The sequence below is a fragment of the Pteropus medius genome, unplaced genomic scaffold (genome assembly GCF_902729225.1).
Source record: "Pteropus medius unplaced genomic scaffold, Ma_sr-lr_union100, whole genome shotgun sequence".
Classification (NCBI taxonomy): domain Eukaryota; kingdom Metazoa; phylum Chordata; class Mammalia; order Chiroptera; family Pteropodidae; genus Pteropus; species Pteropus medius.
In genome coordinates this window covers 3,574,316-3,589,736 of record NW_024342469.1, presented here as the reverse complement: position 1 = coordinate 3,589,736, position 15,421 = coordinate 3,574,316, and the positions used below count along the sequence as shown (strand labels likewise).

The following is a 15,421-nucleotide window of genomic DNA, read 5'->3' as shown; positions in this document are numbered from 1 at the left end:
CCTTGTCCCCAGGGCCAGGCAAGTGTGCCTCCAGGCATGGGATGAGAGCGGGCTGGGAGGGGCCGGGAGCCGGAGCGAGGAGGGCGGGGCCTGGCCTGCAGGTGGGGGGGCGGGGTTCTCTGCAGCCGCGGATGGGCTGTTGTTTCTCAGAACGTTCTGAGATGCAAGACCCGGTCTGCACTGTCCACGTGCTGCTGTGGAGCCCTCGACATGGGGCTAGAGCCGCGGAGGCACCGGTCGCCGACTTCCCGCAAGAGCCCAGCCCCCGACCGTTCGCCCCTCCCCCGCCGCAGCCAGACACCGTGTTCTCTTGAAGAAGCATTTTGCAAGCACCTAGCGAATATGGTAAATGTTCAAATAGGGTGTTCCCCTAAATGTATCTGGAACACAAGTTCACCACACAGCACTTCCTTTTCCTTTCTTAGAGGCTGTGAAAGAGCTGGCGAGGCCCTCTCAGGTGGGTGCATGGGTGTGACCCCAGGAAGGCAGGCTGGGGGGCGTGCCGCAGTGACCACGGGCCCCGCTGGGGGCGCTCGTGAGAACTCGGCGGTCCGAGCAGGGGCCCTGGGAGGCCCAGCCAGCAGACTCGGGATTTTCAAGCCATCTGCGACCGTTCTACCTGATTCTGAGGCTTCTGTCGTCAGCCTCTGAGCTTCTGGCCGGTCCTGAGGTTCTGCTGCTCCAGGTGTACCTTGATAGCCAGGGTCCTTGGCCACTGGCTTTTCCATCATCAGCCCCTTAGCCTGACGCCGCAAACAGTGCCTTTTGAGCCGGCCGTCTTATTCAGAACCACTCCGGTGTACTTATTGTCTAGTGAAACCTTGAAAATGAAAAGCCAGAAACTCACCCAACTCACAGATTTCTGACACCATCTACCTGAGTGCACTTCGGGGTGGGGGGAGGCGTTGTTAGTGTTTGTGAGGTTCACCAGGGGCCTCGGTGGCCTCTGTTTTGACAGTTGCCTTTCAGGATGTCCTGACGCAGCATTTGAACTCTGGGGCTGTCAGCTAGCAGATCGAAGGCAGATATTAGAAATGCCCTTTATAAAGGCCGTGGCCCATTCCTCTTTCGGGACCGGCCGTCGCTGTGAAAATCAGTTTATTATATCTTTAGGGAATGATGAGGTCCATTGGACAACCTTCAAAAACTTCTGCGCGTGCCACTTTGAGAGAACCCATGAGGTTGCCTCTTTGAATTAATATTTTATGCCGCTTCATTGCGAATGACCGTAATAAAACGGCGATAAACATATTAAATAAAGCGCCAAGTAGGTAATTTGCTTGGACTATGAATGAATGCAAGTCATTAAAATTCATAACCAAATCCTGTTCACAAATGTTAATTTGCTGAGTTAAGTTCAAGAGCACATGACAGAACATTATCACCTTAGCGTAAGCTAATTAAGTTAATACATTAAGGGGAAGTCAGAGACTGGCTTGCCGTCCCCAAAGTGGGAAGACAGAAACGTAAACGTGCATTTAGTACAGTCCTATCTGGGCGCCTGCGGTCTCGTGGGGAGGGGAGGCCCCTTAGGATCGGGGAGAGGAAGCAGGTCACATCCCAGCCCTGACACTTTGTAGCTTTGGGAAGTCAAGTTAGCCACCCCAGTCTGGAGTTGAAACCCTGCCCTCCTCGCCCTCCGGGCCACCAGGGCTTAATAACAGGCTGTGCAGACCAAGCGAGCCCGTTCCTGCTGCCCAGCACGTCACCCGCTCTCATGCCTCCTTCATAGGTCCCTCCTCCAGGAAGCCTTCCCGGATGCCTCCATACCATGGGGACCATGTGTCGAAAAGACTCTTTTCCGCCATTGAATTGCCTTGGCACCCTTGTTAAAAACTAATTGACCATAATGTGAGGGTTTATTTCTGGACTCTCAATTCTATTCCATTGATCTATGTGCCAATACCACACTATATCACTGAAGCTTTTAGTAAGTTTTGAAATCGGAAGTGTCAGTCTTCCAACTTTGTTTTTGTTTTTTTTTGTTTTTTCCAAGATGGTTTTGGCTATTCTGGGTCCCTTGAATTTCCATTTTAATTTTAGAATCCGCTTGTCAGTTTCTGTGAAAGGCAGCTGGGGTTTCAATAGGGATTGTGCTGTCTCTGTAGATGAATCTGGGGAGTATTGCCATCTTAACAATGTTACGCCTTTGAATCCACGAATGCAGGATGTCTTTTCTGAAAGAGCTTCTGAATTTCTTTAGGTGATGTGTTCTAGTTTTCAGTGCTCGTTTTGGCCCTCTTCCGTTAACGATCTGATGGCGGTGGATTCAGAGATGCTGTGTTCATTAGCGAGCGGGACCACGTGGTGTGTTAGCCTCTGCTTCTCTCCCAGAGCCGCAGGTCCCAGCTCTCTGCTTTTGCGAGCGAAGAGGCGAAGGGTGTGTCTCCTTTCTTTTCTCTTTCCCCGTGTGCTCGGGGTCTTCGGTCTCCCGCCCCAGGTGGCTGTGTAGCGAGCGTGAGATGCTGCCATGTGGGAGCAGCCGCGGGGGTGGGGACTGGACCTCCTTAGGCTCGGTTCTGAGTCGTGTGCCAGCCTGACTTGCCAGAACCCCCCGTTAGAGTTTCGGGGGCCGGTCTAGCTGATGACACAAACTTCCTTATTCCTCATTCGCCTCCCACAGAGGGCCCGCTGTGCCGAAGTGGGTTCCAGCATTCCTGGGCCTGGGCCTGGGACCCGCCAGCACCCCCACTGCATGCCTTAAACCCCCGCCTCAGAGCGTGAGCCCGTGGACTGCCGCAGGAGCACGGGCTGGGGAGTCCTTCGTTTGAACCCCAGGCCGCGTGACTCCAGATGAAACAGTCAGCCTGCGTCTCAGTTTCGTTCTCCATAAAATCGCGGGCACCGTGACGAAGTCAGCGGACCTAGCGGTTCGCACCAGGCCCTCACCATGCGGCACTTCCCGTGATGTTCAGTGCGCTGCCCAGGTCTGTCACCACCCAGGCCTTCCCGGCTGGCTTGGTGACTGAGACCGTTGCAGATCAGCGATGTGAGCTGCAGCCACCCACCCTGTTTCAGAAACTGGGAGCGGACGTGAGGCGAATGGCCACCGCGGAGGGCCGGGGAAAGCCTGGGTGCCCCGCGAGGCGGGCCTGCTCCGCTGTCCCCGTCAGCTCTGTAACTTCATGTCACCCTTCCTTCCTCTCCGTTACCACTGTTTTTAAAAAGCCACAACCTCTCCTTTGCTGTGCATTTCTTGCACGAAAAACCAGAGAAAGAACATGCTCTGAATCACTCAAAGCACATCTCGCAGGGGAAGGGAAGGGGTCCGAGCAAGAATTATGTGCCAGGAGTCCCAGTGCCCTCCTGGGAATGGACAGCTGGCCCGGAGTGCACTGTGCTGACCAGTGAGTTGCACTGTGCCTCCAAGAGTCCCCTGTCCTCCAGGATGTGGGTTTAACACAGTCCATGCATCCTCACGGGGACCTGACCCTGGCCCGCACACACGGAGATGCGCAGGAGGGACCTGGCGTGTGCAGGTCTGCTGCTGCTGCCGCCCTGGGTGTCCCCACCCAGTCAGGGGCATAGGAACTTGGAGTCCCCTGGAGCAATTGTCATTCTCTGCACGGACTCTGTCAGCCTTGAACAAGCCCCTCTCCGAGCCGGCAAGTAGGGGAAGGGAGGGGAGGAGAAATCCGAAGTGTGGTTCCTGCTCCGCTGAGAGCAGTAATTTGATGCCAGGGCCCCTGCTCAGTGGTTTGCTGCGAGAGGCACAGGCTGGATGTCAGTGCTTCCTGAGTGCACGGCAGAGGGGGGCATGCCTGGCCGGGAGCCCTGCGACCTTGGGGGCAAACCCTCCCCTTCTGGGCTTTCAGTTTCTCATGATCTCTCAGGCCCCTTCCTGTTCCGGAAGTCTGCTTTTCAAACACAAAATGTCACCTAAGCTGTAGGCACAGGGGTCTTTTAACAGCCACAGTGGTCATAGGTCATCAGGGTCCAGCCTGTTCAATAGGTCTCAGTCAGGCCCCCTCCTGGGGACAGTAACCTGCCCAGGCTTTGGAATCAAAGGACCTGTGCTCCCTTGCTGTGTGACACTGGACAAGTCACCGCAACCCGCCGGGCCCATTTCTCCCTCTGTGAAATGGGCCGCCTGTGTTTGGCCCGGAAGTCTCTCGGCATTGCAATGATTGTAACTGTCGGCGCCTTTGACTTAGAGCTTAACAAAGCCTTTTGCATCCTTTGCCGTTGAATATTTGCAGCTCCTTGCAAGGGGGTCGTCAGCTGGCCTGCTTTCTAGATGGGGAAACCGAGGCCAGGGAGGCTCAGAGACAGGCCGAGGGTCACCCAGCTCAGGGCAGGCCCGGGACTTGCATGGGTCCGTCTGGCTCCCACAGGAAACGGAGGAGGAAAAGAGCCCACAGCTTTGGAGCATCCTGGGAGAAGATGACCTGTCCATCACACTCCTTCCCCAGGGACACAGAGAGGAGACCGCCAGGACACTGCTTGAGAACCAGGCCGCCTCCTCTTTCGTCGAGGGGTCCACGGGAAGCCAAGTCCAGGAAGGGCGGGGAGCGTCCGGCCCACATTCCTGTGGCAGCACAGCCCCACGGAGGTGGTGACAGCCCGCAGGGCCCCTTCGCCACCGGATCATTGTTTGGCATCCCAGCCACGCGGCTTCAGCAGAAGAGAAACCACCAGGAAACCCAATTTTGCGTCGAGAGTGGGACGTGCAAAGTCCTATCGTCGCTGCTGATGAAGTGTGAATTGTTGTTCAGGTGACCAAATGTTTGAGTCCTCTTGGAATAACATGAAAAGCAGACTTGCTGCAATGCCCACCCGATGGGTCTCTGCAGAAAGAATGCAGATTCGATTCAAAGCCAGCCTCGCCTCCAGCTCTGCCACCTCTCAGCTGTAGGACCTGGAGCTGGTCACCTAGCCTTTCCCAGCGTCCATCTCTGATCTCTAATTTGGGCTAATAAAATTACAATGGAAATTAAATAGGTAATATACAAGAGCACACATGCTAGGCTCAAATTCAAGGGTCTGAGTCCCGGCTCTGTCCACTTGGTCTGTCCACTCTGACCACGTTTTCCTGTTCCCTAGAGCTGAGTCGCAAATCCCCCCAGCTGCTTCAAACAACAGCCATTTCGTTACATGTCCTGATGTGTTTGGGCCTGGTATTTAGGTGAAGATCAGCCAGTCAAGTTCCTTCTGCGTGGTGTCGGGAGAGGTCATTCAGTGGTGTCCAGCTGGTGCCTGGTCAGGAGGGTCCAAGGCTCCCAGCCTGACATTACAGGGTGGCCACACTCCCTACAGGGCAGCTTGGGACTTCCGGCAAGAGGTTCCTATGGAAACTTCCAAGTGACTCAATGAAAGACAGAACAAGGTTCATCTCCATTCAGAGAAATACAATAAAACCCACAACCAACGACGTGAAATCCCCAGAGAAAAGTAGCAAGTCAGGAGCAGGGAGACCTGATCTGCACCCAGCAGAAAACTCGGCAAACGGAAACGGCCCCGGGTATTAATCTAGGTTCTCTAGCCAGAACCTAGCCAAATCCTCAGAACCAGTGGAAGATCTGTTATGAGGAATTGGCTCACATGGTTATGGAAGCTGAGAAGTCTCCGTGGCAGCAGTCGGCGAGCTGGAGACTCAGGAGAGCCTGTGGAGTGGCTTCCAGTCTGAGTTAGGGTCCAAAGGCGAGAGAAAACTGATGTCCCAGCTCGAAGACAGGCAGAAAGAGCTGATTCTCCCTTACCAGGCTCTTCATTCTATTCATGCCTTCAACAGATTAGGCGGGGCCCACCCACATTAGGGAGGGCAGTCTGCTTTACTCGGCCTCCCGATTCAGACGTTAATCTCATCCAGAATCACCCTCATAAACACACCCAGAATACTGGTTGGCCAAATAGCTGGGGCCCCGTGAGCCAGTCTAGTTGACACGTAAAATGAACCATCACATCGAGAAATGACAGTGATGATGGAATTTGCAGACAAAACATTAAAATTGTTATTACAAATGTGACCCATATGTTCAAGAAGGTGGTAGTAAACACAAACATGATGAAAAGTGACTTCGAAAAGAAACTAAGTGGAACTTCTAGAGGTGAAAAATGTAATTACTAACATGAAAAACACAGTGGGCGGGATTAGCAGATTAGGCATTGCAGAAGTAAAGGACTTAAAGACGCAGCCGGAAAATGATCCCAAATGAAGCATAAGAGGAAAAAAAGACTAATCTATGACATAATATTCATATTATAGTCTAGTGTATGTATAATTGGAGTCCCAGAAAGGAGAATGCAAACAAATATTTAGAGAATTGATGGCAAAAATGTTTCCAGTTTCGGTAATAACTAGAAACCCACAGATCCGAGGAACTCAATGAACCACAAGCATGAGAAATGTGACGAAAACTACACCAAGGAACATCATGATCAAATGGCTCAAAACCGGTGACAAAGAGAAAAGTTAAACAGAAAAAAGGGACACAACACGCAGCGGGGCAAAGAAAAGGGGCATCAGGTGTCTCGCTGGAAAGATGCGAACCAGTCGACGACCGAACACTATCTCGAGTCGTTTAAGTTCACATCTTGCTTATCAAGGAAAAAAAATTGTCAACCTAAGACCGTATACCTAACAAAAATCTTTCAAAAATGAATGCAGAGTCAACACTTTTTCAGATAAACGAAGGCTGAGAGGATTTATTTCCAGCGGACCTACGCTATGAGCAATGTCAAGAGAAATTCATCAGACAGAAGAAAAATGATGCCACGTGGACATCTGGATCCTCGCAAAGGAACGAAGAATGCCGGACATGGTCACTATATGAATAAATAGAAAACGAATTATTTTTCTGACTTTGAGACTGCTTTTGATAGTAAAGTGGCTGTTTAAACAAAAACAATAACAAAATAGTGACGGTTTATAACACGTCGGAGGACTGTGCAATGGGTAATACAATACAGCGGGTGGGGCCGGAGGGTGGAAGTTGTCTCGTAAGGTGCTGCCACTATAAGTAAAGTAATATGATATTATTTGGAAGTAGACCGTACTGCGTTAAATATATGCATTGTAAAAAATAGGCAAATAAAGAGATACGCCTCATCTATTAATGGGGATAAAACGGAATCCTAAAATATACTCGGTTAATCCACAAAACAAAGTCAAGAGAGAGAAGAGAGAAAAAAAGAACACTTAGCAAGATGGTAGGTTTAAACCCAACCATAGGGATCATTTCATTAAATATAAGCGGCATAAACATTTCAATTAAAAGACAGAGATGGTCGGATTCGATTAAAAAAAGATCTCGCTGACGTTTAAAATATAAAAATATACACGATGCTACAGAGTAAAAATAAAAGGATGCAGAAGATGTACCATGCGGCCGCCGACAAAGCGCAAGTGGCAGTGGCTTCGAAGCATCTTCAGAAGCAGCAGTAAGACCAGGGATAGGGAGGGACATTTTATCGCAATGAAGAAGACAGTAATCCTACGAATTTATGGACTGGTAACGGCTTTAAAATACATGAAGCAAAACCTGGTAGGACTGAAGGAAGAAAGAGACGCACAATTCTAATAGGAGACTTCAGTACCCTGCTGTAAATAACTGATAGAACAGACAGAAGATAAGCAGCTCAGAGCACACCAACGACACAGTCCACCAAGTTAACCTAACTGAAGTTCAAAGAACACCCGGCCCGAGAATAGCAAAATACATGTTCTTCTCTGCAAAAAAGTGGCAAAGTGGGACTCCAGCCAGGTATGTCTGACTTACGAGTCCTTTTCCCTCGATACAGCACAGTCTCAAAGATGCCACTTCAAGGGCAAAAAAAAAAAAAAAAAAATTCAGCAGATGAAGGAAGAGAAAAACGTGAGGCAGAAGCCCAGGTGGCACAGTAGGTGGCTCTGGCTTCAGATCCCGATTCTGCCAGCTGGGGTGGGGAGTGTATGTGCGTGTGTGCGTGTGTGCGCACGCGTGTGTGTGCGTGCGTGCGCATGTGTGTGTGCATGCATGTGTGTGCATGCGTGTGTGTGTGTGTGTCTGGGAGGGCCTCTCTTTTATATTTGTACGTATTCAAAGTTTCCTCCTGCGAATCTATCACATTAGCACAGTAGGAGGCTGAGTGTTAACAGCCCATCTGAGGCAATGTACTGGGTCCTCATCAAGCACGTTTCTAGAGTGATCAGCATCCAAGCCTGGTCCACTGGTTCTGCCCTCATGACCAAACCCTCTCACGCCCTGGGCCTTCCCCTGTGTGTGTTTCCCTCTGTCTGGAATGCCCTTCTCTCTTGTCCTCTGAGGCTCCTACTCACCCCTCCAAGCCCAGCTCAGTTGCCCTATGCGAAGCCTCCCCCAGCCCCAGCTCTCCCCTGCACCGTGTGCGTCTCTGCTGGAGCCCTTGGGGGCTGCTTTATCGTTTCTGTTATTTCTGCCTCTCTTTGGGCCGCCAGACCACCTGCTTCCTGAGGTCCGAGGCTGTAGCCCTCTCTCCCTGCAGGGCTCCTCAGCCCTGTGTTCTCACGGAAGTGGAGAGAGGGCCAGAGTTCTGAGGTCGTCGCGGTCACCCATCACGCCCAGGTGAGAACGTTTGCTTTCTCTTCTCTCCCCTCAGCCTCAAAGACAAAAATCAAGGTGAACTCATCCCCCCTGTGCTGAGGTTCACAGTGACATACCTGAGAGAGAGAGGTAAGTGAGAGCGGCTCCAGCCAGGGGACCTGAGAGCTGCCAGGTGCCCCTCCCTGGGAGGTCTGTTGTGGGTGCTGAGCACCCCCAGGCCGGGGACCTGGAGGAGCGGGAACCCGTGCAGAGCGGGTGACCAGGATGGGCTGGGCTTAGGCACAGCGGCTCCAGCTGCGGGCCGTGGCCCCTGACTGTCTGGGTTTGGATCCTGGCGCCACTGTGTGCTGGCTGTGTGACCTTCAGCCAGTCTCTCCCCTTCTCTGGGCCTGTTTCCTCACTTGTTGTTAACCGGGTTAATAACAATGCCTGACTCACGGGGTTGCTGTGGGGCCTCAGTGAGACGACACATATAAAGCCCTCCATAGAAGGGAAGCCTAGACACGATAGATGAGCTTGGTCTGCAGATGCCACCGCCTGCGGGGTGGGTGGCTTTGAGGGGCTAAGCCATGTGGCTGTTCCCGGACCCCCAAGGCTAGAGCTCAGCCCCACAGGGAGGGTGTGTGGAGGCTGCTTTCACCCTAACGCAGTGGTCCCCGACCTGCGTGGCACCAGGGCCCGGTGTTCCGATGAGAATCTAACGCCTGAGGATCTGAGGCGGAGCTGAGGCGGTGATGCTGGCGCTGGGGAGCGGCTGTGAATACGGATGAAGCTTCGCTCTCTCCCCCTCCGCTCACCTCCTGCTGTGCGGCCTGGTTCCTAACAGGCCATGGACCAGTACTGGTCTGCGGTTTGGGGATTGGGGACCCCTGTTCTGATGAGAAGAAGAGCAACTGCCAAGGAGGGGTGGCCACCTGCCGGAGCCAGGGGCAGGTGCTACAGAGCCACGGGGTATATTCATCAGACAGGAAGTAGGAATCGGGGGGTGTATACATCACTGCTGGGGTCCCTGGTGTCTGTCACCCACTGTGCCCCAGGAACTGCATGTTCTAATCTTATAAGCTCAGTGAGACAGTGTCCGTGTAGCCGGAGGATCTGATTGTCATTTGGAGTTGTCTCTACTTGGACCAGATGTCATTTGTCACACTTCCCTTTCTGTTACATGTTTCAGGAATGGACAAAAGATAGCGCCTAAGACCTAAGTCAGAACATGCGGAAGGGAGTCTCTCGTTTTAATGTATCAATTCCTTTATTCATATTTAAAAGAAAGAAAAAGGAAAAACAGCCCAAGTGGGAGCTCAGTATATATTTGTCGAATGAATATGTGCATTAAACACATGCTCGCTGGACACCCCCTGGTCCGGGCACTGGGCTTGCCACACTGGCCGCAGCACATGGCCTGACCTCCCGGGCTCCCGGGGGGTCGCCGGTACGTTTTCCTTAGTCTAGATGCACTGGGACAACCACGGACTCGCCCGGCAGGGACGAGCTGGTCCTAGAGGTCAGGGGAACCGAATCCAGTTCTTCACCCTTGTAGTCCCGAGCTGCCTGTTTCCTGGCTGGCTGTTAGCCACGGGCCTCTCTGTCCCACATGACCCCCTCTATCAATAGAGACCTTTCCAGGTGTTGAACTCCTGCTTCCATGCTCCAGCTTCCTCCTGCATGGAGGAATCTGGTCCATTTTTTAAAGCTCACCTGATTAGGTGAGGCCCACCCAAGATCATCTCCCTATTTTAAGGTCAGCTGCCTTGGACCTGACTTCCACCTGCAAAGTTCCTTCACTGCGGCACCTAGATGAGTGTTTGACTGGCTACTTAGGAGAAGGTGTGTGTACCCCAGGGTCCAGGAATCTGGGGGCCATCTCAGAATTCTGCCTGCTACAGTCAGTCAGCAAAAGCAGAGAGGGACCGGTCCCCCAGGCGGAGGGCGAGAGCGCGTGGAAAGGCTGAGGGTAGAAGGAGCATGGCTGGAGGCCGACGGTGGCAGCGGGGCAGGAGAGTGACGCCGTGGTGGCCGGACAGCGTGGGTCCGTGGTGAGGGCCCGGGGGCAGCCGTCCTGTGGTCGATGAGGACAGGGAAGGGCTCCCCACAGGAGCTGATCAGAGTTAGATTTATATGTCGAATTCATTCAGTTTCAGAACGGGGAGAGATTGGGAGAGGGGGAGGGAGGGCATGGGCGCCCACGGGACTTGGAGGTGTTCTACATCCGCGCCGTCCAAAATGGAAGCCTCTAGCCCTCTGTGGCAATAGCTCAACAGAGCACTTAACACATGGCTTGTGCGTTGGGTGACTAGATTTTTCATTTTATTTTAATTAACTGTAAATCACCCTGAGGGTGCCATATCGGACAGGTCAGCTCTAGACATTCGTGGAAGGAAAGGGAAGCAGCCCGCTTGGAGGCGTCCTACGTGCCTGGCACGTGCTATGCATTATCCCATCCACCCTCACTGCAGCCATCGGAGGCAGGGGCTCCAGGCCTTACTCCGCAGACAGGGCAGCCGAGCTCAGAGAGGCTAAGTTCGTCCTCCAAGGTCACACAGCTGGGCAGGGCAGAGTTGGCCTGGATCCCAGTGCGTCTGACTTAGTGTCAGTCTCTTCCTAGTCTCCCCCCCTGGGGGCCACACAGGTGAGCCATCGGGGGGACTGGGGAATGTGGGAAAGTTTAAATTGAGAGGAATGAGTAAAGGTAGTGGCAGTGGATAGTGAGGGGACAAATGAGCTGGATTGGAGGGAGTTCTCTGCCAGCCACAGACAGGCGATGCACGGGCAGGAGGGGTCATAGAATGCCTGAGAATCCCGATGTGTGGGGACCTGTGGGACACTCGGGGGCTCCTTCCCTGCAGGGCTCCGCTCGGAGGGCCTCTTCCGAAGATCAGCCAGTGTCCAGACCGTCAGCGAGATCCAGCGGCTGTACAACCAGGGTGAGTCGGCTCCCGCCGGCCCCTCACCTGAGCCTCCCTCCCGGCCAGCCACACAGCCCTCCAGGGCCTCGGAGCCCGGACACCCGAGGCAGCAGAACTCTCCCGTCCCCCACTCCCCAGGTGGTCCTGTGCCCAGACCCCCAGCCTCCCGGGGCTGGTGGCTGCTCGATGCCATCCTGCCCTCAGGGTTTCTTAGACACACTCGAGCCGGGCAGACAGGTGGTTGGAAGCGTAGGCAGTTGTTTCGTGGGGTCTCCATCAGGCAGCTCCCCTGGCCGGCTCGGCGCCCGTGTTCGGCTGCCTCAGCTGCCCGTGTTCAACCTGCAGGCAGGGGGACCCGGTGTCAGAGCTGAGCCTGCCACAGTGACGCTGGCAAAACAGTTAGCTCACTACAAGGCTTCCCCTCTACTGCACACGCTCTTGTCCTTCCCACGGTCATGGTTCACTCATCAAGTGACGGGCGGCACTGGACGCTGTGGGCTGGCCCTTCTCAGCCCCGTGTGCTGGGCACTGGGGACGGTGACAGCTGGGGCGCTGACCTCAGAGCACTGGATCCTAGGCGGGAACTCAGTAGCACTCACCAGCCTCGCCAGGCGCCCTGGAGAGCAGAGGGTGGGCGACAGCACCCCTGTTTCCGGGAGAGGCAGTCACCCCCAGACGTGTGGCCGCAGCCCGAGGCTCTTCCCCTTGGGCGGTTTAAGGCCATCAGGCACCAGGGCCCGTGTGGGAGCAGGAATCCCAGCCCAGGGTCGCCTCTTAGGCATCCGGTGCCTTGTGTCCAGGGAAGCCCGTCAACTTTGACGACTATGGGGACATCCACGTCCCTGCCACCATCCTGAAGACCTTCCTGCGAGAGCTGCCCCAGCCACTGTTGACCTTCGAGGCCTATGAGCAAGTCCTCGGGATCACCAGTAAGTACCAGCCAAGGGCCAGGCTAGGGGTGGGGGGCTGCTGGCCTCCTGCTGCTGTCTGGCACTGCAGGCCAGGAGAGGGGCTGCCCCCTCCTGGACCCCTGCCGGCCTCAGCCAGGCCACCAGTGTCCATGGCAGGGTAGGGTTGTCAGCCACAGCGGGCCGGGTGGCAGGGTGGCCAAGGGCATGTGGGGCGTGGCTCCTGGCAGAGTAAGTGCTCTGTACACGGTGGCTTTGTGAGTGACAGTGAGCTGGTCCCTCCAAGTCACCAACGAGTGCTTTTTCTCAAAGGGACCCTGGTGGGTATGGGGGTGGACCCTGCACTGAGATCAGCTCTGGGACCATAATTCTTAGAAAGATGGGGTGAGGCGAGAAAGCCGAGATCTAAGACAAGGCGGACCCCGAGCTCGTTGGTTCCTTGGAAATATTCAAATATTCGTTTCACGGGAACTTCTTGTCCGTTCAAATTACCCAACAGCTTGAGTTAGTGAACGGTTTTTATTAAAAAGCCAGCAAGAACATTCACAGTAGGGCATTTTGTGTCTTTCAGCAGTGGCTGTGTTTACAAAGCACACCGTGTTCACACCCTGTGCCAGGTTTGGGGCGGGGGACGGGTTAGCGCGCCGGAGGACTGGGGCGTGAGTGTGTGTGCACGCACGCACGCGTGCATGTGCCTCTGCGGGGGACGCTTGGGGGGATGCTTGTTGATCGTTGCGTTTAGACTTGGGATCTACAGAGCTCGGCAGGGGTGTAGTTATGAGGGAACAGGGGATCTCAGAGCCTGGCACAGCCACATTCGGGCCCTCCGTGGGCATGGGGACCTGAGCTGCTGAGAATCAAACGCTGAGAAGCGTTAAGTTAGTCTTTACGCTTCTTCTGTAAAGGGCCCGATGGTAAATGTTTTAGACTTCATGGGCCAGACTCAACTCTGCCGTTAATGCAAAAGCAGCCACGGGTAAAATGTGAGTGGGTGGGCGTGACTCTGTGCCAATAAAGCTTTATTGACAGAAACAGGCCATTTGGCCCCCGGGCTGTCGTTTGCCGAGGGAGGGGCTATAGGGCGTGGAGAAGGGAGCCTCACTCACAGAAGGGGGTGTTGCTGAGAACACCCCACGGCCAGGAGTAAGTGGGAGCTCTGGGTCCCACAGCGGGACCATCTGTCCTCCCTACACCCTTGCCTGCCGCTCGGGAAGGGCTCAGGAGGGACCCTCGTGCCATCGCAGGTGTGGAGAGCAGCCTGCGGGTGGCCTACTGCCGCCAGATCCTGCAGGGCCTTCCGGAACACAATTGTGCCGTCCTTGGCTACCTCGTGGGCTTCCTGCACGAGGTGAGTGGATAAAGCAGGGTGCCCGGGGGGGCTCGCCCATGTCCATGCCCACACAGGCCAGGGTCTGGGGTCCCACCCTCCCTCAGCCTGGGAACGCCACTCTCTGGTCCCCAAGGACCTTGTCCAAGGCCTGACGGACAGCGACTCCACTGAGAAGCCCTCGGTGCCGCCGGGCAGGGGCGACCGTGCCCGCCCCTGCCACTCCCGCCCCTGGCTGTCCTTTGTTATTGCCCGTGACCTTCTTGATTGGGGCCTCTGCTCCCACGTCGTCTCCTGAGCGAGGCGAGTCCTGGAGAGAGGGGCCGTGTCCCCGAGTCATCTGGCTGGGTGACGCCAGAGGCCAAGCTCGTGTCTGCTGTGCGAGAGCCCACCCCCGCCCCATGGGGCCTGGGTCCTCCGGAGCGGAAGTGGACTCGGGGGTGCCGAGGGTTCCCAGAAGGAGAAGGGCAGAGCCGGGAAACTGAGGCCCAGAGCAGGGAGGCGGCAGCACAGGTGGCTCCCAGCCCAGCGTGGACCCGCAGGTCACTCCCCTTGTCTCGCGTGTGTCCCCCAGGTGTCCCGGGAGAGCATTTTTAACAGAATGAACAGCTCCAGCCTGGCCTGCGTCTTTGGGCTGAACTTAATCTGGCCGTCCCAGGGGGCGGCTTCCCTGAGCTCCCTCGTGCCGCTGAACCTGTTCACCGAGCTGCTGATCGAGCACCACGGGAAGGTCTTCAGCGCCCAGGACGCCCGCGGGGAGCTGGGCGCCGGCTTGGCCGGGCCGGGAGAGCAGGGCGGCCCCTCGGCCGGAGGCCTCGCTGTGCCTACCGTGCCTCCGTCCCCCAGCCCAGGCCGGGAGACTCCGTGAGAGCTGGAAATGTCACGCTGAGGTCGCTCCATCTGTGTGCGCGTCGTGGTTTTGTAAGCTGGGCATTAAATGAACTTCCAGGGACCCTCCCGGTGACAGTTCTGCGGTCCTGGGTCTTTGGCCCTTGCCCGTTGTTCCTGAGCTGTGGGCTGGGATAAGATGATGGATCTGTTTGAATCTGTTTGAACCCGATGAGGCGTAACTGACAATGGGAATTTATGGGCTGGGCCCTCGTGTTCGGCATCTTCAGCTGCCGTGATGCAGCTGTTTGTTCTAGCTCGCCAGCCAGTGGGTCGGCTGGGCGGTTCTGGTCCCATCGGGGCTGCTGGGGAGACAGCTCTCCCGCAAGTGTCGCATTTCGCTCTGAGGGGCCGAACGGGCGTGGCCCCACGATGCAGGCCGGGAGCAGGCAGCAGTGCAGGTGGTTTCTTAGCTTTGGTTGCTGTCTTATGTGCTCCTGCCCTGTTGGCCAAAGCCAGTCTCATGGCCAAGGCCAGGGTCACCATGGGCGGGCTCTGTGAAGTTATTTGGCAAAGGGGGTGGCTGCAGGTAAGACGGAAGATTAGGCTGGTAGAGCCGTCGGCCCTCCCGAGGGCCGCAAGATGAGTAATGACACCGATCCGATTAAGTTTCAGAGCAGAGGAGATGGAGCTGGGACGGGGGACCTGCCCAAGGAATCCTTCTTCCTGCGTGAGGGCAGCTCGGTGTCCTCAGGGTGGGTGGGATGGGGCCCAGGTGGGTCTCTCCTGCAGGGGTCAGAGGATGATGACAGCGGGGTGGAGGGCCACAGGCCGGCCAAGAGACTGCTGCCACCCTCTGCCAGGTCCCTGCAATGTGCTGGGTGCAGAAGGACCTTCCCCACTGCCTCTGAAGCTTCGCAGCAGCCCAGCCGGGGAGGTATTCTTGGTTGGGGC

The 15,421-nt window shown here is 55.5% G+C and overlaps 1 protein-coding gene across 5 annotated transcripts in view; it reads left to right on the top strand.

The window, feature by feature from the left end:
* ARHGAP8 (Rho GTPase activating protein 8) overlaps positions 1-14,888 on the top strand; it is a 49,200-nt gene extending 34,312 nt beyond the window's left edge. For 4 of the 5 annotated variants that reach the window (XM_039863208.1, XM_039863210.1, XM_039863209.1 and 1 more), the window contains exons 9-13: positions 8,557-8,630; positions 11,345-11,422; positions 12,205-12,333; positions 13,557-13,660; positions 14,214-14,885. In XM_039863208.1, coding sequence (XP_039719142.1) covers positions 8,557-8,630; positions 11,345-11,422; positions 12,205-12,333; positions 13,557-13,660; positions 14,214-14,507 — 679 coding nt within the window. In that variant the 3' untranslated portion in view covers positions 14,508-14,885. Of the gene's footprint in view, positions 1-8,556; positions 8,631-11,344; positions 11,423-12,204; positions 12,334-13,556; positions 13,661-14,213 lie in introns of all 5 variants that reach the window. The other variant, XM_039863207.1, reaches the window with a different exon arrangement.
* The last annotated feature ends 533 nt before the right edge of the window (positions 14,889-15,421 follow it).